This window comes from Biomphalaria glabrata, chromosome 14, assembly GCF_947242115.1.
Source record: "Biomphalaria glabrata chromosome 14, xgBioGlab47.1, whole genome shotgun sequence".
NCBI lineage: Eukaryota > Metazoa > Mollusca > Gastropoda > Planorbidae > Biomphalaria > Biomphalaria glabrata.
The window spans coordinates 11,686,273-11,711,241 of NC_074724.1; the positions used below are offsets into that span (position 1 = coordinate 11,686,273).

A 24,969-nucleotide genomic window follows, 5' to 3' on the forward strand; every position below is an offset into this window, starting at 1 on the left:
ATACATGTAAATATTTTCTTCACAGATATCACCATTCACAAGTAATATCAACTCACTGAATCCAATATTTATTGACGGTCTCAGAAACCAAAACCAGTTTGTTTTAATGAATTCCCCAACTGACGAAGAGATTACAGACTTTTGGCATTTCGTTTGCCAACATAACATAGTCACTATCGTGCAATTTGGCAAAGATGTTTCTGCTGTACGACAAAAGAAATCTGGCAAACGCGATGAAATCGGCGCGCCAAAGATGTCCAAATTTATCGGAAAATACGTAGCCGAATCTGTGGCAGTGAATAAGCAAGATGTGACATTATTGAGAGACATACTCTTAGAAGAGACGACCAACTCAGGAAAAGTGAATAAGAGAAAGATAAGACACTTTTCTGTCCCATTTCGTCATGTCGTATGCGACCACAAAAATCAAAGTTCGCTGAGAAAGAATGACCATAAGAGCAAACATAGAAAGATTTCGTACAGCAAGAGACGCAGCACTATCAAAGCCACGGGGGTTAACCACGATTTGGAGTGTTTAGGCGAGATGTGTAGATTATCTCCCACTAAGGTCAGAGGTAAACGCGTTAGCTACGTTGATGCTAATAGTTTTTGTTTTCCAGTAAAAAGTAGCTTACAAACAGAACCTCCTGCGCCATACTGTCGATATCGCGAAATGGAGAATGAAAAAAGCCGAGCGAATCGAATACAAGATAAAAGAATGATAGACAGACAATGTCGAGATTATAAGGACCCATGTTGTTCTAGGATAAGTAAATACGATGACTCAACTTTTTTGGTGTTAAGAGATGGGCGACTGGTAAAAAGCTGCCGAAACGATAATAAATCGTATTATAATGGTTCTACTTCCAGGTTAAATGCTAAAGAACACCAAAGCAAGCACACCTACCACTCTGAAAAGCCCCAGACAGAAAGACGTAGCTTAGCGCATTATCGCAGACCAATTCCAAGAATACAGTTGCCTAAAGAAGCTCAAAATTGTTCAGAGCACGGCAACATAACATCGCCTCCAAAACAATCAAAGTGCAACAAAGTCTTATTGAAAAGTGGCGAGAAATCGGCGAAGATACACACTTCCAGGAAGAGGAGAGCGTCCAGATCGTTATCATTTCTAAGCAACGAAAGACGCCACAGACATACCCGGCAAAAAAAATCACGTAACACAAAGTCGGCAGCTCACTCGAGGCATTCCTCTCCAAAGCAGACAAAACCTGCAGATTTTCTAGGAAAAATACAACTGCTTCAGAAAAATAGGTCGAATTCGAGTCACTTCTCTCCAAAGCAGACGAAACCTGCAGATGTTCTAGGAAAAATAAAACTGCTTCATAAAAATAGGTCGAATTTAAGGCACTTCTCTCCAAAGCAGACAAAACCTACAGATTTTCTAGGAAAAATAAAACTCTTTCAGAAAAATAGGTCGAATTCATCCAGCAACAGTAAAAGACGCTATTTACAAAGCTTGAGTAAAATTACAAATTTTTTGCACATAAAAGAGTCGAAACAATCTAAATTGAAGATGTTTCCAAGCTCTGTTGAACAACAGCTCAGCGCAAAGTTGCATCCAAAAACCAGTAATGAAACAAAGGAGACGAATGTTACTAATTCTGCTCTTATAAATATAGGACCAACATCAGAAGGAAATAACGATGCTTGCTTTGAAAATTTAGAAATTTTAAGCAGTTCCAATGTGCTGAAATCTTTAACCAAGACTAAAGATTCTTCTAACTCTGCCTTAATTACTGTGCTACACTGTAGCTCACCAGATATACATGGAGCATCTTCTGGAATGTTGACCCCTTCAAACAATTTTAACATGGGTGAATCTTTAGCACAGAAAGCATCTAACAAATATCTATTTCAAAAACAGGGCGAATCTTTTTCAGCATTGGCTACCAAATCTGCAAATCACGAGTTTAGGAATGAAAGCAAAAAGAAAAATTTAATACAGCCAACGATGTCCAAGAGGAAGAAAACAGCTTTAGCTGCAAGCAGTTCAACTTTCGCTGAGGATGACTCAATCGTCTGGTCAATGTCCTCCAGGAGTCGTGTACAAATAAACCTCCTGACGAATTCTAGCGAGAGTCAAAGCACGTCGAGCATCCGCAAAGACCACAATGAAAGCGCTCGAAAAATGTTGGACCGAGAGAGAAAGCGAAGAAAGAAGAGAAAGAGCGAGGCGTTTTTTGAATCAGACGCCGGGTAAGTATTACCATTGTTTGTATGTATATTGTTTCAGTAATACCCAAACCTCGTTAGCCGTCGTCCAAAGAAACAGATTGATGCCTTAGAGATCACAACGTCTGAAATGTGTTTTTTTTTTTAAAATGCGATTTAAAGAGCTTGGGCTAAAATTAGAACAAATCCAACTTCTTGCACTTTTGCCAGTACAGCTATTAATGATGCACCGTTGCTTGAACCTTTGTTCCCGCGTAAAAATACTGCAAAATTGTATTAAAACAAACAACAAAAAATAAAAATTAAATATTCGTTGTTTGCACCTATCATAAAACTATTCAGAAAATATTTTGTAAAACTATTTGAGGATTTGTCTTTTACATTGAGAGTCACAACGTCATAAGGAACCTGGGTGGAACCTGTATCTTAGTCCATTCAGAAAGCTAAAAGCATGAAATAGCACTAAAGAAAAAATATTGGTAAAAATATTTCTAATATCATAGATTTATTGTTGTTGGTCTAAATCTTTTACAAATTTAATGACATGGCCGATTTCAGCTAAATGATACAATTACACTTCGAATAAGATATGTTTTATTTTTTAAATATTTTTTATGTTTATTTTATTTTGCATGCTTTTCTTATTTATTTATTTGTTTATATTTGTTTAAAAGACATTTTAATTTCGTGGTTTATCTTGGGTAACAGTAAGACCATATGGTTACGAAATCCACCAATTTCATTTCCAGGTGTAAGGATGTGTTGAGTCCGAACCAACTTCTCGATCTTCACGAGCTCATATGGAGATGGCAAAACCTTCCTCGCGGAAACATCAGGCAGAATCCAGAAGCTGGACCCATCCTTATCCATAGTCCGGCCGGAAGTCGAGAAGCCAGCCTCCTTTGCGCCTGCGCGTTGGTGTGCGAACAAGTCCAAGAAGAACAGGAAGTGGACGTGTACCACGTGATAAAATACTTGCGACGGAAATACCCAACAGCTCTTGGAAGCTTTGTGAGAAATTTAAAAACTTAATTTTAAAAGACAATTTATTTTTGCTTTGTAGTTCATTTTCACATATCCCTTAGTCTGTTACCTGATGGGGCACCACACAAGATCTGTTGACGTCTTTTTCCACTTCTTTCTGTGTTTTGTCTTTGATAGAATCTCTTTCAATGATAGTCCCGCCCATTCTTTGATGTTGTCTTCCTATCGCTTTCTCTGTCTACCTCTTCTTTTTCCTGGTACTGTTCCCTGAAGAAAGTGTTTTGCAAGCCCAGTGGACATTGTGATATGGTCATGAGTTCTAGTTTGAGTTTTTCGACAGTAATTAGCAGATCATCGTGAGGTCAAATCGCTGAACTAATTCTGTCTCTATTCTCTTCGTTTGTGATGCGGTAGTTGTATATGATACCTATGATCTTTCTGTAGCATCTCTATTCCATTGCTAGGATCCTCCTCTCTATCTCTGCAGTCAGTGTCCAAGATTCTCAAGCATATAAGAATGTGGATATGACCATTAGTCTGATTTTAGTGTCGAGTGCTATGCTTTGGCACTTCAAATTGTTTTGAGTTTTGCAAGTGCTGCCGTGGACAGTAGTTCAGGTTTAGTTCGTTCATCTGAGACGATAGCCACGAGGTATTTGAAACTATTGGCACTTGTTAGCTTTTCACGTCCAATACTGGTCTCCCTTTTAAAGCATTTTTAGTTACTGCTTATACCTTATGGGGAGACAAAATCTCCATAGATCCCATTATAGTTCGTGCTTTTCACCTTGTTCCAACAGCATAATATAAACATGTTTCTTTTATTCGGAAAATAATTAGGGGCCTCCGCTCCATCGTTGACCCAGGCCTACAGACCTAAATCTAGCCCTGAGTACAGGTCGCCTTATGCTTCTGTTATCCTCTCATTGTTAAGCCTACACTGTTTTTCTAACAACGTAATATAAACATGGTGGATTATAGGGTTACTTATTTATTATATATATATATACACCAATCAATATATATGTATAACGAAGGTTTTACTAGTTCAAAGAGGAGCGTGTGTCATTCTCTTATCAGATTCTTATAATTTACAGACGTTACTTGAAAAGTGAAAATGACTACGTCCTACGCGTTTCCCTGTGTCTGTCTAGTCATGCATGTTGATCAGTGACTTTCTTTCTTAAGTTTGAAAGAATTTTTTAAAAAAGTATTTGACAATAGTGAAGAAACATATTTTCACAAATATAAATTGGTGTTCTTGTGTCGTCTGCTCTTTGTCTAGGAAGAGTACGACTTTCTACACAGAGTTCTGTTTCATTACGTCACAGAGTATATGGATGAGGTCTCGGTGTCTGAGAGATGGAAGTACAGGAAAAGAGAGGAACAAGTTTATAGTTCAGGTAATCAGAAGCTGGACATACAGACGTAAGAATGAGCTTAATTTAAGTATTAGGAAGTAGGGAGGAAAGATACATAATCTGGTATACAATAACAATAACATAACAATAACATAATGCATTACGCAGATAATTGTAACCAAGGCATTCTCGTAATATAGTAGTCTTACCCAGCTCAGTAGAGGTGCGGTGGCTGTGTGGTATAGCTCTCGGCTTCCAAACCGATGGTTCCGGGTTCGAATCATGGTGAAGAATGGGATTTTGAATTTCGGGATTTTAGGGCGCATATGAGTCCACCTAGCTCTAATGGGTAACTGACATTAGTTGGGGAAAAGTAAAGGCGGTTGATCGTTGTGCGTTTGATGGTATATTGTTGTAAGTGTGGAGTTCTTTTCCTTAGTTAAGTTTAAAAATGATTTATATATTTTTTTTGTGTTCTCAATTTGTTTAAACCTGCGTACAATAAATTTGTGAGGTGCAAAAAAACAAACAGCACAAATTGTTCAATGTTGTTAGCCTTTTTAGCGATGATTAAAAATAATTATTATTCTTTAAATTTCAGTCATTGAAAACACTCTAAATCCTATGTGGTACAACAACGCTACATACGAAAAATCTCATTCGCAAAAGAGTGGCTGTGCTCACTATGTGCAGGACTTTCTTTCCATGACTGACCACTTAGAAAGTTCCGCAAAGCAAACATTAAAATGCGAAAGGCCCCCACTTGCCGTGCCTCAAAGCACACACACCATTGAACTGCCCACTCAGTCCAGTGGACACAGCGTAAATGAGGGTAAGATAGTCGTCAGCGAATCCAGGGCCACAGAGGAAGCGGATGTCAATGTCACGGGAAGCTACAAGGATCCTTCCCAAGAAGTTATGGAACTTTGCTCTCTGCACTCTGACGACGATGTCGTAACGTGGAGTAAAGACCAATCTTGTTAAAACTAGCATTGGTTTACAATATTGCATTAAGACTATTTAAGACATTCCAAAGTCTACATTGATGAGTAAAAAAATATTGGTTGCTAGTGTAGGTGCCTAAGTTAATAGTCACAAATTAAATTTGTTCTACAGTTGTGATATTTAAAAATGACAAAGGCTAGTCATTATTTAAATCTTATATTCTATGGCAGTTTTTTCTTTTATTCACAAGATGGAAGCATTGTTTAGTCATTGCTCCAAACCAAGACGGCTGATCTTGAGGCAGTTGTAGGAATTTCCAACTGTTATAATACTAAATTTAAAACTGTTCACACTGCGAACACCATTGCACCATAGATCCAAGATCTGCAGTGGTCCGGGAAGTCCCCCAAATGACAACGAGACGTGTTTGTCTTAGTTAAAAGATATATAATTCAAGCCCATACGATGCATGCCTCGACTTATTTGTATAGAAATAGTATCTGAATGTTTCTCACACAGCTAACATAGCATCGGGAAAAACAACAAAACCTGTATTATTTCAATTGACCAGTAACACTACATCACAATAGACACTATATTACGTGAAACTTGTATTAGACACACACAAACCAAAAAAAAAAATAAATAAAAAAATAAAAATAAAAATGAAATGTTTATTAAAATTCATTCCTTTTCTTTTACTTTGTAAATGTGTGTGCATGTTTGTTTGTATTGTTTGTGTATGTGCTGTGATGAAGTGGCAAATTCGAAATTTTTGTAGGCAAAACACAATAGGTATACACTCAGGAAACCCTGTAAAAACACAGGACATTGGGACCTCGAGATCTTCATCAGCTACAAAAAAATAAGGTCGAACAAGGTAATCTGAAATGTGTGCATAGGCTTATATTTGTTATTAGTTATTAGGAAAGTAAAATTCCCCTTTCAGACCCTGCGATGTATGGGGCAGATGATGTAAAGGTCATCTATTTCTTTGGCTGCCGTTAACGAGCAGGGTGTCATGTGGCCAGCACAACGACCAACCGCCTTTACTTTTCCCCAACTAATGTCAGGTACCCATTAAAGCTGGGTCATGGGTGGAGGCGTCCAAAGATTCCGAAATTAAAAACCCCAGGTTTCGAGCCTGAGACCCCCATTTCGGAAGCCAAGCGCTTTACCGCTCTTTAACAAAATAATCAATTAAAAAAAAAAAATTAGATAATTAGCTGTTGATAATTAATTATTTTGTTTGGCATCTCGAACAAGGGAAAGAAGTTGTACTTGACTAAAGTGGTGGTACAAGCTGAATTAGTCTCCTTTATAGGTCGCCTCTTTAAAGTAAGTTTGAAACCAATCATAGATAGCTAAACAATCTTCTATTTTCATAATCACTTTACTAGCAGAGTTGTTAGTATGTCGACTTGAAACGACTTGAGCCATGAGTTAGAATTCAAGTCGTTTCCATTTCTTTAAAATAAATGCTTTAAAAAAGTGACAACGGTAAATAAAACTTACCCAGATAGGGCCTATTCCTTCTCTCCCCCTCGCCCCCATTTTCTCAACCACTGGATTAGAGTCTACATCCACATTATCTGTAGTGAAGATTCAAAGACGTTTTTCTTGAGCCGGTCGCAATTTATCCATAAAGGATGACTTCTGGGATACATTCGTCCTCCATCAGGCGGACATGACCAAACCAGCTCAGGCAGCGTTGTCTGAGGGTTGTAAATATGCTGGGAAGACCAGTTCTTTTTTACCATGCTGTTTTCAAGATCCCACAGAGCAGTGGTTCTCACACTGTGATCCACGGACCCACGTAAGTCGACCGTAAGGGGTCTGCAGAAATATGGAAATCGCATATAATTAAAATAATTTCTGCACTAAAAGCCAGTTTATCCGATCGATTAATTTTAATAATAATAAATTTGAAACTTACTGCTGTTTATCATCTTATCTTATATGATACAGACGTTACTTCAAAAAAGAAGATGATTACGTTTAATGTCTATTACGTTCTATTTTTGACGAACTAAACCAGAGATGTGAAGACATTCTTCACTTGGATATTCTCGCTTAGGCATTGAACACTTTTGTGCGTAGACACAGATATCAAACACGAGATGAATCCACACCAATGCAAGAGTAAGTAAAGTTCCCCTTTCAGTTCTTGCGATCTATAGGGTAGATGATGTTAAGGTCATCTGTTTCTTCGGTAAACGATTAAACAGTAGAGTGTCATGTGGTATTTATGTAGCTTTTTTTTTTTAAATAAGGAGTCCGTGGGTAAGATTCGACTATGTTAACGGTTCACCGGTTCAAAAAGGTTTGAGAACCCCTGCTCTTGAGGCAGCGCGAATGTATGGCTGCCTGGTTGTGTGATATGAACTTTGGAATGCCATTCGGGGGTCTCGATGGGCCCCAGGTTCGAACACTGCTGTACACCGTCGTCCTGCGGGAGGTTTGGGCAATTCTCAAATCTGTAGGAACCGCTGAAATAAGTACATGAATGAATAGACATATATATAGGTCTGTGAGACTGATAGAAGAGTTTTTAGAATTGTGAAGAATTAACTCCCACTGGAAATACAGATGGCGCAATAAGTTTCCGGACCGTTTCTATATATATGTAAACAACATGGTGTCTCAAAACAAACACTTTAGGATGCCAATGTGATATATCGAAGAAAATATGACAGGCGATATTCAACAAATCGAAAAAGAGTCATTTTGGAAAGAACATCAAGATTCGTATGTTTAATTAATTTAAGTTTTTATCTAGACGAAATCTAAATCAAATTTAGATCTAGAAAATTATTCAATATAATATATAATATTATAATAATAATTATATATTAATATTTAATATTATATTAAATATTATTATATAGATCTAGATTAAATTTTTAAAAATAGATCTATCTATTATTATATCATTCTCTCATTCTGATTCTTCTTCTTTTATTTTTAAGTCTTAGATCTAATTCTAAGTCTTAAAGTTATTAAAGTACTGTCACTGACTGTCAGGAAGAGTTGAGCCTTCGGCTCTTGGAACTCTAGAGTCTAGGCCAGCAAAAGTGAACAAGAGCTCCCTTATATGGTCCAATATGGACTTCTATATTAACTATATTATATATAATAATTAATTATATATAAATAGATTATTATTTATAATAGTATATAATATATATGAATAATTGTTATTTGTATAAAAAAGTAAAAGTATATAATAATAATATATTATTAAATATATAATTATATATAATAGACCCTATACTTTTTTTTTACTACTAGAATTTACTAGATCTATGCTCTAGATTCTAGAATGACTAGAATGATCTATCTCTAATAATATTCCTACAACTAGAATTTCTAAAGGCTAGATCATTAGACTGATTAGACCTATATTAGGCCCTAGTTATAGTAAAACAAGTACTAACAGAAATGAAACTGTTATGAAAGCCTACCTATGACCATGCCATAAAGACTCATAAGTAGATAAGTGCTATGCTATACACTTTATACAGTTTAATTAATCATATTAGCTATTCAGAACAATGTCCATCTCATATAAAATTTACTTGAGCATAATTGTGCTTTTTTACAAATTACACTTTACAAGTCAACAAAACTATAAAATTTATGAATTGTCATGTCATGAGCTGAGAGGGCAAGCACAAAAGGAGAGGCCTATAACTATATTGAAAGTGGAGGTTTTTAACATATTATATAGTATCACTATAGATAGATCTTACTAGAATAGCTCAGGAATTTTTTAAAAAATTTTGTACTATTATGAATTTAGTCCAAATATCATGAACCGACAGAATTTAAACTTGGGCCCATTGAGGCAACAGTACAGAGTGCATTCTATATGACCAAGCAGCCCGCCATTGCTTGACATGTCCTTTATTGATAGTCAATTTCATAAATAAACTTAATTGTATTGGCATCAGTTATTAAGCTAAAATTTATTAGCTTATGGTGGCAAAAAGAAACTTTTTTTTTTAGTTAGTGGCAAAAGGAAACTTACTCTCCATAAAAGAAAAAAAAAAATTCATACAACATATAATATGTCACACACTCTGACCTTCAACCTTTTCAATGAAAAAAAACTTGAGGTAATAATTGGTCAAATGGGCATCGTTCTTAAAAAATCTTTTTTTTTTTTCTAACACTTTCATCCGTCTGCCACTGTGTAGAGTAAACTTTGCTGTGAATATTTCAGGTTGCTGAAGATTAGACATGATCTGCTTTCTGGCAGAAAGAGAAGACCAAGTCCAGTGGTAGGAGTGAGAAGAAAAACACCCAATGGTTTCCCGGGACAGAGAGCAACCTCACATCCTCTTTTTGGGAAGTACAGAAGGACTCCATCACCATATTTACCCAAGTATGTTGAACAAATGTAGCAATTAAAATATAGAAAGGCTAGAACATGTAGTTGGGATGTATTTGGATGGATTTATTCTATTTTGGTTATAGCTATTGATTATAGCCATTGTTCGTTGTGGGAATATATGTATATATATTTCTCACCAACGAGCAATGACTTTGACTGCATCAGATCTGGAAAAATATGCAGGTCACAACTGGGTTTGTATATTGATGTTAAACACTGCACTTATCTTTAATCTTTGGAATTAAATTCATTACAATATATATACATTTATTATATTGTCTCTCTCTTTATTTTTTTTATATTTTTTTTTTTGTAAATAAGGAATAGTAATAAATTACTTTGTAATTATCTAAATAAAGTCCATCTTTGACCTAGAGTTGGATAGAAATGTGGGTTAATTCATGAAATAGGAATTTAGCAAAGTTTATTACAAAGTAATTTTTTTAAAAGCACTTAATATCACACATAACTTTTAATATTTGTTATTTAAAAATATTTGTGTTCATATGATATAATGAATATTATTTGCAGGCTTACACCAGAACCAGATATCAAATTGTCAGCTAAAGATGTAACATATCCCAAGAAATATGAAGTTGTTCCTCCACTTAAGCCAAATAGGGAGGCCCCTCATGAAACTTTATCACCAAAAAAAACTAAAAAGACTTTAAATCATTCTGTTCCTTTATTAAAACCAAAAAAGGTCTTGAAAGAAAAAGTTCCACCATTGAAACCAAAGTTGGCCTTTGAACCCAGGTAATTTTTTTTATTCAAATAAGACGACAAATTTGAAACACTTTTTTGATTTGTATTGATCCTTTAAAGGTTGCTTTGATTGTTACTCCTCTTTTTTTGTGAAGTGCAGCAATAAAGAAAAAAATTCAACTCATTTTTATATAGAAATAAATGTCGGAGATTGTGTTATAAAAGATGTATTTTATTTTTTGTAGAAATATATTTTTTGTAATACTTTAATAAGTTTTGAAAGGATTAGTAATGGAGATAAAAAGTTCATGTGATTTATAGTTTAATAGCATTTAGCCTGGTGCATTGCTATCATGCTTATAATTTAATTTAATTTCAGTTGGCATTTGCAGCTAAATACTCTTCTCTTGGACTTAAAAATTTCTTTTCCTGGCTCTCATCATAAATTTGTTTTGTCGATCTATTCCTGGTCAGGTCAACAGATGACTATGACAGCTGGGGGGATGACAGCAATGACTCTGAAGATGACGTTGATGTGGAGAGCGTTGAGGAGGAAGATGTCAGGAAGCACACGAAAAGAAAAAAGAAGCCTCCATTGAACTCAGCTAGGAAAGTTAAGCCGCAGCCCTATCCCAACCTTTCCCATCCCTACCCAAACCTATCCCAGCCTTACTTTCCTCCTCAGATAGTCTATGGTGCACCATTTCCTGTCTATTATCCACCTCCACCTAAAGATGCCAGAAAAGTGAAACGGTTACGAGACAATAGATCTGAAAAGTAAGACTTTTTTGGTAATTTTGTATGAAATCTTCCACTGTCCTAATTAATTTTACAGAAGATATCCAGACATGCAGAAAAAATCTATGACTTTTTTTTTTTACATGTATACTTTTGAAGCAATCAAGGTATTACAAATATGCTACATAAACCGATAAAACTTTAAGCATAAAGATAATTTTACATATGGCAAGGACAGCCAACCCCCGATGATGGTGTTGGACCAAATATAAAAGGACATCTAATGCTTCTTTCATGGCAAGCCTTTCATTTTGAAGAAACTGACCCTAATTGGTACATGAAATGTAAGAACCCTGAACCAATGCCGTAAACTGGCCCAACTTTTAAAAGAGAGTTTTTATTAAACACTTGAGACCTACTCAACATCAGAAACACAACCTTTTTTTAGCGGCCCCCGTAAGGGGAAAAAGCCGCTATTAGGTTTGTGCAAAATGTCCGTCTGTCACACTCAGATCTCGAAAACTAGAAGAGATATGAAAAATATTATTTCATCATTAAATCCGGCTTGAAAAGTTTAGGTGCAACGGCTACTTTTGGTTTTCTAAAAGCAAACCGTTTAATTTATAAAATTAATTATGCAAGCGATTTTTTCATAAAAATACACCAATTCTAAAACAATTACGTAAATGTAAGGGAGGCAATGTTACAATATGCTAACAAAGATGGACAATTTTTGTGTATTTTCAGTATCACTAAGTCAAATATATTTTTAAAATGTACAGGAAATGTTTACAACAAATACAAATAATAGTTAAAGACGTTTTTTCTGGTCAACTAGCTGCTAAAATTAAAAGAAAACATTTCTGTTTGTTTATAAAGGCTAATAATGCACTTTGTATGTAAATATAACGCACATTTTTTTAAATGGACTTTTTATGCAGCGATTTTCGTGCAGTAGCGTAAGGTCGCAACATGATCAGGTGCTAAACCAATTCCTTAAACTTTTTAAAAAAATCAGATTTTATTTATTTTTTGTTTAGTGCCCCCATCCGAATAAAAGAAGCTTATTTTTGTGCGTTTTGTCTGTTGGTCGGTCTGTCCGTCACGATTAGATTTAAAAAACTAGAACTCTAAAAGCTATTGACAATCTGATTTACCCTTTAATGTTCCTCCCATAACATCTCAATAGTTTTAAGTATCTAAAATTGATTGTTCCGGATTTTTTTGTGCAAAACTAATCAACGCCAACAAATGTTTGTTTGCTCTTCTAACTTATATTACATTCTATTTCCATGCTTAAACGTTGCAAAAACACATTATCAATAATATGTTGTTCCGTTTTTTATGTAAATAGCATATTAATGCTAAATCATAATCTCTATACTGACTTATATTTCATTAAGTGTAAAAATGTTCCGGATATTGTTTTATAAAACATGAATTATGCCTAATGATTGTTTGAAATCGCATAAGGCTTTTAAAAAAAGTAATTTACTAGAATTGATTACTGAAAATTACTTTTTAGACATTTAATTTTCTTGTAAAACATAACATAGAAGTTTTGTAATCAATAAAGAAAGTTCCGGATTTTGTTTCTTACAAATCGTCGCCAGAAATTTCCGAATTTATATAAAAATCTACTAAAGCCAAATAATTGTTTGAACTCCCTCTTCTAATTAATAAACAAATAATCTTCTCATTTACGAAATAATGTTTTTACGGATTTTTATGAAAAATATTTTAACTCACTACTCTCTTACAGTACATTTAACTTTCTACCTAAAACATTAAAAAATCTAATTATCGTTAATATTATGTTCCGATTTTTAAGGAAAACAGAATCCAAACACCAAAGTAAGGTATGAAAATCTCTCCACGTGGCTGTAGTACATCTAATTTTTATACGAGACCATCCAAAAAATTTAATTAACGGTATTACATTTATCTGAAATTCTCTTTTTCTTTTACTATTTATACAAACATCCGGAACAATCTATTATATAAACTTTTCAATTGTGTTCATACCTAAAAATTATTGCGATGTTTTGAAACGTAAAATAAAGGTTAATCAATTTTTAATAACTTTTAGTTGTTTTTTTTATATCAAGATAACGGACAGACCGACTGACAGACAAAACGCAAAAACAATGTGGCTTTGATCCTTTTTAAATAATATCTATTAGAACTCAGTGCACCAATGTCTATGAACCCTCGTTAAATATCTCGTGTAAATAAAGACATTTTTTTTTATGGTACCGGTACTAGCCTATTGTGAGGTAATGGAATTTTTTTTCTTTGACGTCATATGAATGGACTCTTTCAATGTAATGTTAAAAGAACGCACTCGGTGCACCAATGTCTATTAACCCTCGAAAAAATTGCTTGTATTAATGAAAACATATTTTAGTCTAACTAAGCCGTGTGACGTAGTGTTTTTTTTTCCTTTGACGTCACATGGAATGAATTCTTTAAATGAAATGCTAAAAGAACGCACTCGGTGCACCAATGTCTATGAACACTCGAGAAATGGCTCGTGTTGATAAAGGTGATTTTTAGTCTAGCTAGGCCTTGTGACGTAGTGTTTTTTTTTCCTTTGACGTCATATGGAATGAATTCTTTAAATGAAATGCTAAAAGAACGCACTCGGTGCACCAATGTCTATGAACACTCGATAAAAGGCTCGTAATGATGAAGGCGATTTTTATTCTAGCTAGGCCGTGTGACGTAGTGTTTTTTTTCCTTTGACGTCATATGGAATGAATTCTTTAAATGAAATGCTTAAAGAACGCACTCGGTGCACCAAAGTCTATGAACACTCGATAAATGGCTCTTATAGATGAAGGCGATTTTTAGTCTAGCTAGGCCGTGTGACGTAGTGTTTTTTTTTCCCTCTGACGTTATATGGAATTAATTCTTCAAATGAAATGAAAAAAGAACTCGGTATAGTAATGTTTATTAAGCCTCGTTATGTGACTCGCGTTTAAAAAAGGAATGATATCTTGATTTAGATATAATCTAGATTTTTTAAACTAGATCTAGATTTTTATTACAGTATAACTAGATCTGGATTTATATTCTAATTAAAATTATTTTAGAGTCTAGATCTAGAATTTCTAGATCTAGTTTAGACTAAAATAGACTAGATTAAGATGTAGAATTTCAATTTCTAAACTTAAAGTGTAAAAAAAAAGTGTAGATTTTCATTTCCAAACGTTTTGATCAATATTGTAATGTTTTAATATACTAAAACTAATCTACTATTTTTTTATTAAATTTAAATTTAAATTTACGGCAAATGAATCTTTGAAACATTATTACTTTTGACCATCGGATGGCTGCCTGGTCGTGCGGTTTGCGCGCTGGACTGTCGTTCAGATTTATGGATGGCCCAGGGTTCAAACCCTGCCCGCTCCCATCCCCCGTCGTCCTGCTGGAGGTTTGGACTAGGAAGTAATTATCTTCAACTCTGAAGGAACATCCGAAACGTGTAAAACATTTTACATCAAAATTAAATCACCTCTTGAATATTATTTGCGAATATGCAGATCCGACAGGGATCCGACTTCGACGGGGGCCGCCTCTGAGTTTGTGTAACACAAACTCTCTTTGTAATCTTGTTATTTGATATCTTATGATTTCTGTGACTATTTTTGGTTACTATTCATTTGATTAATGTTTTTTCAGTCCTTGTGCAGCCTAGCAATTAATTCTGCATGAAGCTGAAATTTAGACATTTATTAATTAATTTTTGTTATTGTCATTTTTTGTTTGTTTTATCTTAGCAATTTATATTTTGAACTACATTATTCTTAGAATACTTTATCTTTTTAAATTTAAATTTATTTTTTGTTAGGAAACAGAGATTTCATGAACCTCCACAAAAAAATTCTAGAGCTCATAAAAGAAGCAAATCTCAGGTTCCTGTATATGCAGCTTCATATCCCATGATGCCTGCTGTCCCATTGGTGTATCCCCAGGTCCCCACTGAGGACGATGAAGAAGAAGAAACAGAAGTGGATGAAATGGTAACTTACATAGATTTATTAATTAATCAGTAAAGATAAGAAAGTTCTTGATGGTATATATATATATATTTATTTATTTAATGTATGATGAATGCTAATATTAATATTTTTTAATGGGAAGTATAAGAGATACCAATAACAATAATAGAATTTTTTTTTTTTTATTGTTAACGTTTTTACTACAGGGTGCGTCCAAAAAATGTATACACACTTTGAACTGTCATAGACAATTTATTTCCCGTTCTACAATGCTAAATTTCAGCACATGGAAAGCTTAATGTCTAATTAGAAAAATAAATGTGAAGGTTGTTCTGTACCACACACAGTACCGGAGTGGCAAGAAAGTAACTGCAACATGGCGGACGTGCGTTTGAGTTTTGAAGACCGGAAGCAGATAATTAAGTGGTATTGGAAGTTTGAGAATGTAGCTGCGGTTCGAAGACAGTGGAGACATGAGTATGGTACAGAACCTCCTTCAAGGTTTACAATTACATGTCTACGAGACAAATTTGAAATTCATTGAACAGTGTGTGATGTGCATAAAGGTTGATCAGGGCGACCTCGTACAGCTACAAGTGATGAGTCCAGAACTGCGGTCTTGGAATTGTTTCAGCCTTCACCAGTAGTGTGCTAGCCATTCTGAGGAAAGGCAAGTTTCGTGAGTACATTCCAAGGCTGGTGCAACAGCTAAATCTCAGTGGACACTTTGGTACGATTATTATTATTATTATTATTATAGCTTTTATATAGTGCTACTTTCATGCTTAAAGCATGCTCAGAGCGCTTTGGTCCAATCTCATTTGTGGACCGGTGGGGGGAGGGGGTATCTAGGAGTTGGTTTTCCATGCTGCCTTTAGGCGCTCAGTAAACGCAACTCTGCCCGAGTCCGGTGTCGAACCTCGAGCCCCCTTCTAGGTAGCCAAGACAAGCCAAGTTCAAGCGCACTTAGCCTCTCGACCATGCTTCCCACAATGTACGATGTACGAAATCAATGTTGGCTCGTACTCAGCAATGCATTGATGCTGAGGGCCACCAGTTTGAACATTAGTAACATTAATCAAATTTATTTTTCCAATTAGACATTAAGCTTTCCGTATGCTGAAATTTAGCATTGTAGAATGGGAAATAAATTGTCTATGACAGTTCAAAGTGTGTATACATTTTTTTGACGCACCCTGTATCTCTGGATCAAATTATTGGTTTTATACTATTCATAGTTTGGTTTTATACTATTCATGGTATATTACTTTCCAGTGTTCACTTCTGTATTGCAAGAGACATCTAATATTATTTTTAAATTGAAAGAGTCATTAGATTGAACTAGTAAATTTAACTTTATTTTGTATATTTCTAGGTACAGGAGGCATTAAATCACTGGAAGAAACACCCACTGTTTGCTAGTGACTATTGTGAATGGTTCATCCAGGATTGTTTGAATACAGAGATTTTACCTGACCTACTTATTGATACACTGAATGAGATAAAACACATGGTGAGCAGGTGTTTAACAAAACTTTTAGCCAAATATAATTCCCCCTTTTTATTTTATTTTTTTTTTTGGTCTTCTTTATTTTAATATGTTACCACTTTATTGAACCTGTATATAAAACTTTACGTCAGTGAGACATGGACCATCCACATATATTAGGAGAAAAATGCTCCATTTAAAATGTCCTCCTCTGTTGTCTGAGGATCCTCCTGAAAATAGAGTGCCAAGATAAAATCACCAATAAGTCTTGTTATCAACTGTAGGCATTTTGGATGGCTTATGCATGAGATGCCTTAGAGACAACTTACAAAGGGCAAACTGAATGGAGATCTACTGGAGGGCAGAAAAGCTAGTGGATGCCCTCTGCTATTACTGATGTAGGCATGAATTACATTAAAAATTTAAAACTGCTATCAACAGCTGAGAGAAAAAACTACAAGGGCAAGTATAAATGAGACGTTTTGGTCAAAGGGAACACTCCAGAAGCAGGAAAAAGGCTAATACGGCAACTGATGCTTTTAAATGCACAAACTGTAATTTTACATTTGATTCTAAGATTGATTGTCTTCTTTAGCCACATGAGATTTTGCAGGGGGAAAGGATTGTCTCTCTACAAAAATATTTTTACTTTCTGATTCAAATGTTTGTTTTGCTAAAAATTATATGGACATTTATACAAATTAAATTTTTTTTTCTCTTAATTGATTTTCAGCCCTACCATCACCCTCTTTATGTCCCATCATTGTACACTTGTGAGGACCTGCTGGCTGACCAGGTGTCTGAGATGGCCACTGAAATAGCCAGGGAGGCAGTCTCAGAGTTAGCCAATGAGTAAGCCTATTAAACATTTAACTGTAATCTGCATTATCAGACTGTTCTATAATTTACACTAGAGATTTAATGATATTAATTAATTAATAAAACAGCATAAAAAATGTTATGATAATTACTGAGAGTGAACATTCTATACACAGCTACAGCTTTTCTTGGAGTATATAAAATATTTGATATATTTTAGAAATTTAATTTTTTTTTCTTTTATTCAGTCTGTCTTATCACTTACCATTATTTTTGAACTGAATGATTTCTTATCTACTTCAAAGTTATCTGGATGAAAAGCTGCTACAGAGAGATCCATTGGAGGACTTCCTGTCAGATCTTGTTGAGGATGTTGTCAGGCAAGGCACCAGAGAAGTTGTTCGGTCGACTATTATGGACATGGCTGAGGACCACTTGCAGACTGAATATGCTTCTACCATTATTACCAGTCTTGTGTCTGACTATCTCAGAGATATAGCTCCTGACTTAGTATGTATATCTTGAATGTAATCATTAAAAAAGATAATTAAGTTATAGTACCTAAATTATTCACCAATGAAAAGAATTCATATTCATTGGGTGACATCTAGTATGGTAGGCTCATAATGTAAACTTTTACCCCCCCCCTCCCCCCTTTTTTTTCCCTTTAAAAAAAAAACAAACCTGGTTTTTTCCTTATTTTATTAAACTATTTTACAAGGGGTTGAATTACCTTTAAAATGAATATTAAGTTACTGTGAAATGTGCTCACTTCTATTAAACCCCCCCCCCCCCCCCCCCCCACATTATCACAAGAAATAATTGGCATAGCCTATAATACAAAACCTTGAAAACAAAAAGTTCTTGGCATAACAGCAATATTGAAATCAATGTGTGTACCTAACTGAAGGCTCTTTTTAACTGAATCTTTTGCGGAAGTTACAAAGTATGGTGTAATGTTTAGTAGATTTTGATGAAATTTCAAGCAAAATTATTTGTAGCAAGAAAAAAAGTTATTCAAGGTAAAGCCACTCATTGTTTGTTTTTTTTTTTTTACAAAAAGCTTCTTTTGTAAGGAGGCATTTTTCCAGGTCACTCTCTAATGGGTGTTTGCACCTCCACTCCTTCCCCCAAACTGATGCTTTTGGTCGTTTTTAAAAGAAAAAAAATCATCTGTAAAAAAGATTTTACTAAATATATTTATACAGTAAAATATAGTAAAAACATTTTTATAGAGCTATATATTAATAAAATTGCTACATAAAAAAAAATGAAAACCCTGTGAAGGTCAGGCGTTGATTATGTATATTCTACTTATTTTATAAAAACACGATAAGCAGTGCATTTAATTAAATTGTTTTTTTTTAAAGTCTCTTACATCTTTTATGATTCATTTTTCTCAGCTTGAGGAAGTGACATTTGATATTATAGCAGAAGATTTCATCAATTCACAAGTCATTGCCCCTGAAGTTACAGAGGAAGCTATTGTGGTTGCCAGAGAAACCATTCAGTATTATGATGATAAAGTTCTAAGAAGGCAATTTAAAGAGGTAAGATTCTCAATAAAAAAAAAAATATATTCTACAAGTTTTATTTCACAATTATATTTAATCCATTTATTACCTAGGAGCACAGATATGTCATTATAAAAGCCCACTTGGATTTTCCCCATCTAAAAAAAAAACAAGAACATGCCTTTGATCTACTGAATAAACTATTGTTTATGTATATTTAATCCATTTGTAAAACAAATTGATAAGGATAGTTTACTTTATTCCATGTCTTATCTCAATAAGAAATAATAACTAAATAATTAATAAGAAAAATACTAAATCTGTTTTCACTATTGACTTTGTCATGTTTGAAATAAGTTAAAGGTCTATTTATGGCTCTTTGAAACCAAATCTTTTTGTTTATAAAATGAGGTCAATAAAATAATAACTTTTTGTTTATTTAGCTTAGGTTATGAGAAATTCATATTCTCTTAGCTTCTGTTGATGTCTGGCGTCATTATGGAATTAATAAATGGTTTGAAAATTAGTTACAGACTTGAAAAGCTTATAAATTTTCCAATTCAGGTAAATCTTTTAGCCAATGACAAACTGGCAGATGCTGTCATCTTAGATTATCTAGTGACATTGATGTTTCAACATGGCAAACTATGGGCTGAAACTGATCATCAAAATAAATTCTTAGATGGTAAGACAAATTTGTCACGTTTTTGGAACTCTTCAATTAAAAAAAAAATAAATTATTCTTAAATATTTACTAAGACTATCAAAGAAAAAGAAAATGTGCCTATAAGATTTTGAACTATACTCATAACTTATCAATTTTATTCTTTTTAACAAGCTACAGTTTTAAATATGAAATGAATTATGTGTAGTGAAGTTAATACTTTTTTCTTTACACTGTTAACTAAAACACTAATTTTCTTTGTCTCTGTAAACAGTTAAAAAAATATTTTTGTTGTATTGAATCCTAAAATGTACTAAATTGATTTCAGGGCCATTATGTATGTTTTCATGTAAATTCATTAGTGAGAATTCATATTTATTTATTAATTGCCTTCCTCCCTTCCCCAGATATGATCTTCAACACTGGGCTAGCACAGATATTCAGCATTCAGAAGAACAGAGAGAAAACTGTCAAAAGTAAACCTTTGCAAAAACTTCATGAGAAAGTTGTGTCTGATGTGGTAAGGAAAACTGTATTGATAGTATACTCTCCCCCTTCCTTTTGAAAAAATCACTTTTAACTACTTGCGATGTAAGTTGAGATCAGTGAAGTTATTTATAGTAATTGAAAAAATTCTAGATTAAATAATTCAATTATTTAAATTGTCAGAATGTTTATTGAATAAAAAAAAAAAGAAAAGTTAATTCGTTTAGTAAGCAGCTGTATGGCTCTGTAATTAAAACTACCTGACTACTGTACCAATTTTTGCAACAAACATGAACCAGATATATTTACAGAAGGTTTAGGCTTCTAATAATTACTAAGGGGATCAAAATTTTGTTTGAATTAGACTCTTAGGTGTCAGAATTTATTGAGAAGAAGGATTTTACTTCAATTAAGAGAGGTGGGAGCTGGCTTGATAAAACAAATCTTGAACATCATTAGATCTAGAGCTAGAAAGACTGTAAGAAAGAGGCCAATGGGTGAGTGTGGGGAACAGTTAGGCTTAGGGACTAAGTTTTGGTAGGGTCACTACAAAATCAACAAATACAAACAAATACAGCAGTTAGAATTGATCATTAACTGAATTTCAATTCATAATATGCATGTTTGATACAAAGGGAATATGAAATTAATTTTAAGTATTGAAATTTACTAACATATACCTTGCCTTCCTCCTGCACACCTTTTGGTTTAATATATTTGTGTTCAAACATAACATATTGTCACTCATAGGTATCATTTTCACTAACTTTATTATACTCACATGGTTTCATATACCACTGCTGCTAAGCCATGTTAATAAAGGCTAATAGAAACAAGAAAAAACTCTAGCAATGTAGAATTCATTTTCTAGAATATTGTTTATTATGTACCATCTTGGCTAAGGCTAAACCAATAAATACAGGAATCATTACTTAGACTATACAAAAACGTATCAACAAACATTATTATATTTTCAGCACTCTACAAATGGTTTCCATTTTTAGAATGGTTGCTTTGATATATTGTTAATACTCCACGATAAAACAAACAATTTCTTCACTTTGTTTATTCTCAAGGCACTGGATGTATTCCTGCAACATCTGACCAGAACACTAGATGAAGATTTGGCCGATGTTGATGAGTATGAAAGGGGAGTAACTGATGAGTCTAGTCACCCATTCCCTTTGGTAGTCAGGTAAACACAGAATTTTCCCTCATAATTTTCTGTATAGCTTTGTACACAGTCTACAGCACCACTTACGAAGCTTAAGTCAATTTGTAAAGATTATGATGTAGCCCTCATTCCCAGTGACGTATTATCCGTGGCGTGAAGGGGTTCAATGAACCCAGGCCCACAACCAGTAGGGGCCCTCAGCCTGTTGCATAGCAACCAAGGTGCAAAGGGATTCATCGTGCTTGGGTCCATGACTAATGACCAATCAGGGCCCACATGAGCCCAAGAGGTTTACACCAAAGACGAGAAAAACTTTTGTAAGAACTGATTCAAGAAAAGAAAAAGCTCCTTCAAATATCCTAAGTGCTATACCAGACCATACTTTCGAAGTCAAAATTTTACCCAACTTTCAATGTCATTGTTTCTCAATTTCATGACAGATTTTATGTGAATTAAAAAGTGTCAGCATGCATTAGTCATTAATGCCCAGTTTCATTTCAAGTGCAAACCACAAAGAGTTATATGATGTCACCATACTTCTAGTCTCAGCTTACCCTGCTGATATTGCCAAGGAATATTGTTCAGAGATGCAATCCTTCAAAGAAACCACCAAAAGACAAATGAAGTCTGTGCTCAATAGGAGATTTGGCTTTCTAAAAAAAAAAAAACAACATTTTATCAACTTTTCTGAGCATGCATGCATGTTATTTCTCACTTAGCCTGTGACAGTTGGTTTCAGCAGAGCAGTCATTCTTAAAGTTGCAATTGATTAAAAAAAAAAGAGAAACTTGGCTTCACTTGATGTTCTTTCCATTGAGCCAAAAGTTAAGAAAAAGATGCCCCACTGGTTTTGAACTGTACATTGGAATGAGTCATATTACTCCTCTGTCTGTTTTGAGTAACAGATTTGATATTTGTAAGGAAGTGTAGGGTGTCAATGTTAGTTTTAGCTTAGTTTAATTCTTATTCTATTTATTGTGCACATTTGAAGTTGGCAGATTAAAAAAACAACAACCTAACAGCCTGAAATATTCAATTAAACAGATTCTTGAACAGATCATCTTTGTTGATAGAATTATTTTTGTTTAAAGAGTCTTTTTTTCTCTTCTTAAAAAGAAATAAGTTTTCTTTTTTAAAGTCAGTTATTCATTTTAATTTTTTAAAAACAAATTCTAGTTTGTGGAAATGTTAAAAAAAATTAGATAAATTAGAATAAATTTGACAACATTCGAGAATTTGATGTTTATCTGTAACATACCAGTATACTTTAAAAAAAAATAATTGCCAAATGAATGCACATCAGATCTTAACAAAAGTAGGTATTGGCTGTTGAATATATCATCTTGCTTAACTAATGTAAGATAAATTGATTGATAATGAAACTACAGTTTCCAAATTGGAATATTTTTCTATTTCCATTGCTTCCATTAGCTCTGTCCAGATTTCTTTAATTCACACACAAAAGGAATAGTTACTTTTTTTCTTTCCAGGTGATTAAAGCAAGACAAGACAGCATTACCAGGTGTACAGAGTATCTTTTACATACATTCATAATACATGTACAAATGTATATTTCTATACTTATTTTTTTGCTTCTGTTGGTTTCCAATTGATGTCATAAATATATAAACTATGCAACAGATATGAGTATTAGATAATTTTGTGTGGTTTATCTGTTCAGCTTGTTTGTTAAACCTAAAAGAATATTTCTCTTAAACCACAAGAAAGCATTACAAGTATATTGCTATGATCCATAATCTAAAATTGTGCTGATTTCATCAGGCGATACATTAAAATTGCTTGTTTATAGTATTCAAGCAACCACAAATGATATGAATCTTCAAGAGGCTGCAAGTTGGCAAGTGTTATACCATGACTTCAACTTATTGAGTAGCATATTTTGTTTTTAACAAAAAGTAATTGGAACATAAATAATTCTATAGTTTTACCAATCAAAGATCTACTTCCTTGAAAGTATCATTTATCTGGAGAAAGTATCTATTTGTGGACTACACCTATGTGTAGATTTAATGCAAATCAGTCATTGCTAATGAATTTTGGATCAAGACTATTTTTTTAAGCAAAATTAAGGTTAAGTTTTGTTTGCTTGCAGTACAGCTTAGTTCAATTAAAAAGTTTGTTTTGTGTGAGGCTTAGTGTTAATAATAGATCACCTATTAAAGTCATGTCAAGACAGTTTGATGTCTTAAATGTCTATTGTTTTAATCTTTGGAAACATTCAGTTATTAGCAAAGAAAGTTCGACATAATATAATTCTGTATACACAGTGGCTGAGCGGTAAAGAGCTTGGCTTCCGAACCGGTGGTCTCAGGTTTGAATCCTTGTGAAGACTGCAATTTTTAATTTTGGGATCTTTGGGCGCCTCTGAGTTCACCTAACTCTAATAGGTACCTGACATTAATTGGGGAAAAGTAAAGGCGGTTGGTCGTTGTGCTGGCCACATGACACTCTCGTGGGCCATAGAAACAAATGACCTTTACATCATCTGCCCTATAGACCACATGGTCTGAGAGGGGGAACTTTACTTTTAATTCTGTATACTGTCGATGAAATTTAGGAGGCAAACTTAGAGAAACCACAATAAGCATGTAATGAATATGTGATTATGTATCATAAAGACAAGGAAATTGCTGTTTTAAGAAAAGAGGGTGACCTGTAATGAATATGTAATGATAATGTAATTATTTATTATAATGTGATTGTTCATTTTGCTGTGACTTCTATTTTGTAAAGTTTTTTTGACAATCTAATTAATGATGCTTGGTTACAGTCTCATTGTTGCCAATGTCACTTAAACCACATTCCTAGAGACAGATTTAAGCCAGTATGTGCCAAATATATATATTTTTAAACCTACTTTATACATCTAATAGCATTTTGATGATAATATTTTATCAAGAGATCCACTATCCAAAACTAAAATTGTCATTGTATTGTTGTTTTGATAATTTGTTTTACTATTGCTAGGTTTAAACTATAGGTTCATTGTTGTTAAACACTATGCATCTATTGATTAGGAATTTGTTTTGTAAAGAAAAAAAAAAGCAATAATTAAGAAATGAAAAAAGAAAGAAAGAATATCACACAAATATAAGATATGAACTATGTACATGACACCTTTATTAGATTCATAAACCACAAACAGTGTAATCAGAAACATTTATTGCAATAACTTTTGTGAAAATAATACATTTATACAAAATGACAAAGTAAGTTGTAATTGAAATGATAGAGATGTGTTATAACAACAAATGAACTTTGAACAGGATTATTATTTACATATGAAATTATTGCATTAGTCTTATACATTCATTTCATGTAAAAATCAACCCATGAACAAATATTATTTCATTATTATATTTTTAAAAAGGAAATAAAACTTTATCATTAAAAAAAAATAAATTAAAAAAATTCCTAGGCCTTCATTTTGTTTTTTTTCTCTTTATAAATGCTAAGTTTTTTTACAATTATTATTA

General features: G+C 33.6%; 2 protein-coding genes across 4 annotated transcripts in view; both read left to right on the forward strand.

The window, feature by feature from the left end:
* The window catches only part of LOC106070628 (uncharacterized), a 35,240-nt gene extending 29,561 nt beyond the window's left edge, over nt 1-5,679 (forward strand). For all 3 annotated transcript variants that reach the window (XM_056010968.1, XM_056010970.1, XM_056010969.1), the window contains 4 exons: nt 26-2,217; nt 2,943-3,204; nt 4,463-4,580; nt 5,140-5,679. In XM_056010968.1, the coding sequence (XP_055866943.1) occupies nt 26-2,217; nt 2,943-3,204; nt 4,463-4,580; nt 5,140-5,522 (2,955 nt within the window). In that variant the 3' untranslated portion in view covers nt 5,523-5,679. The remainder of the gene's footprint in view (nt 1-25; nt 2,218-2,942; nt 3,205-4,462; nt 4,581-5,139) is intronic.
* A 2,393-nt stretch (nt 5,680-8,072) lies between these two features.
* Nucleotides 8,073-24,905, forward strand: LOC106055060 (uncharacterized). The gene is made up of 13 exons (XM_056010178.1): nt 8,073-8,231; nt 9,709-9,870; nt 10,411-10,635; nt 11,059-11,361; nt 15,176-15,347; nt 16,702-16,839; nt 17,549-17,667; nt 17,940-18,144; nt 19,038-19,184; nt 19,713-19,833; nt 20,220-20,332; nt 21,375-21,493; nt 22,963-24,905. The coding sequence occupies exons 1-13, from the start codon at nt 8,173-8,175 to the stop codon at nt 22,964-22,966; spliced, it is 1,887 nt and encodes a 628-aa protein (XP_055866153.1). The 5' UTR covers nt 8,073-8,172; the 3' UTR covers nt 22,967-24,905.
* The last annotated feature ends 64 nt before the right edge of the window (nt 24,906-24,969 follow it).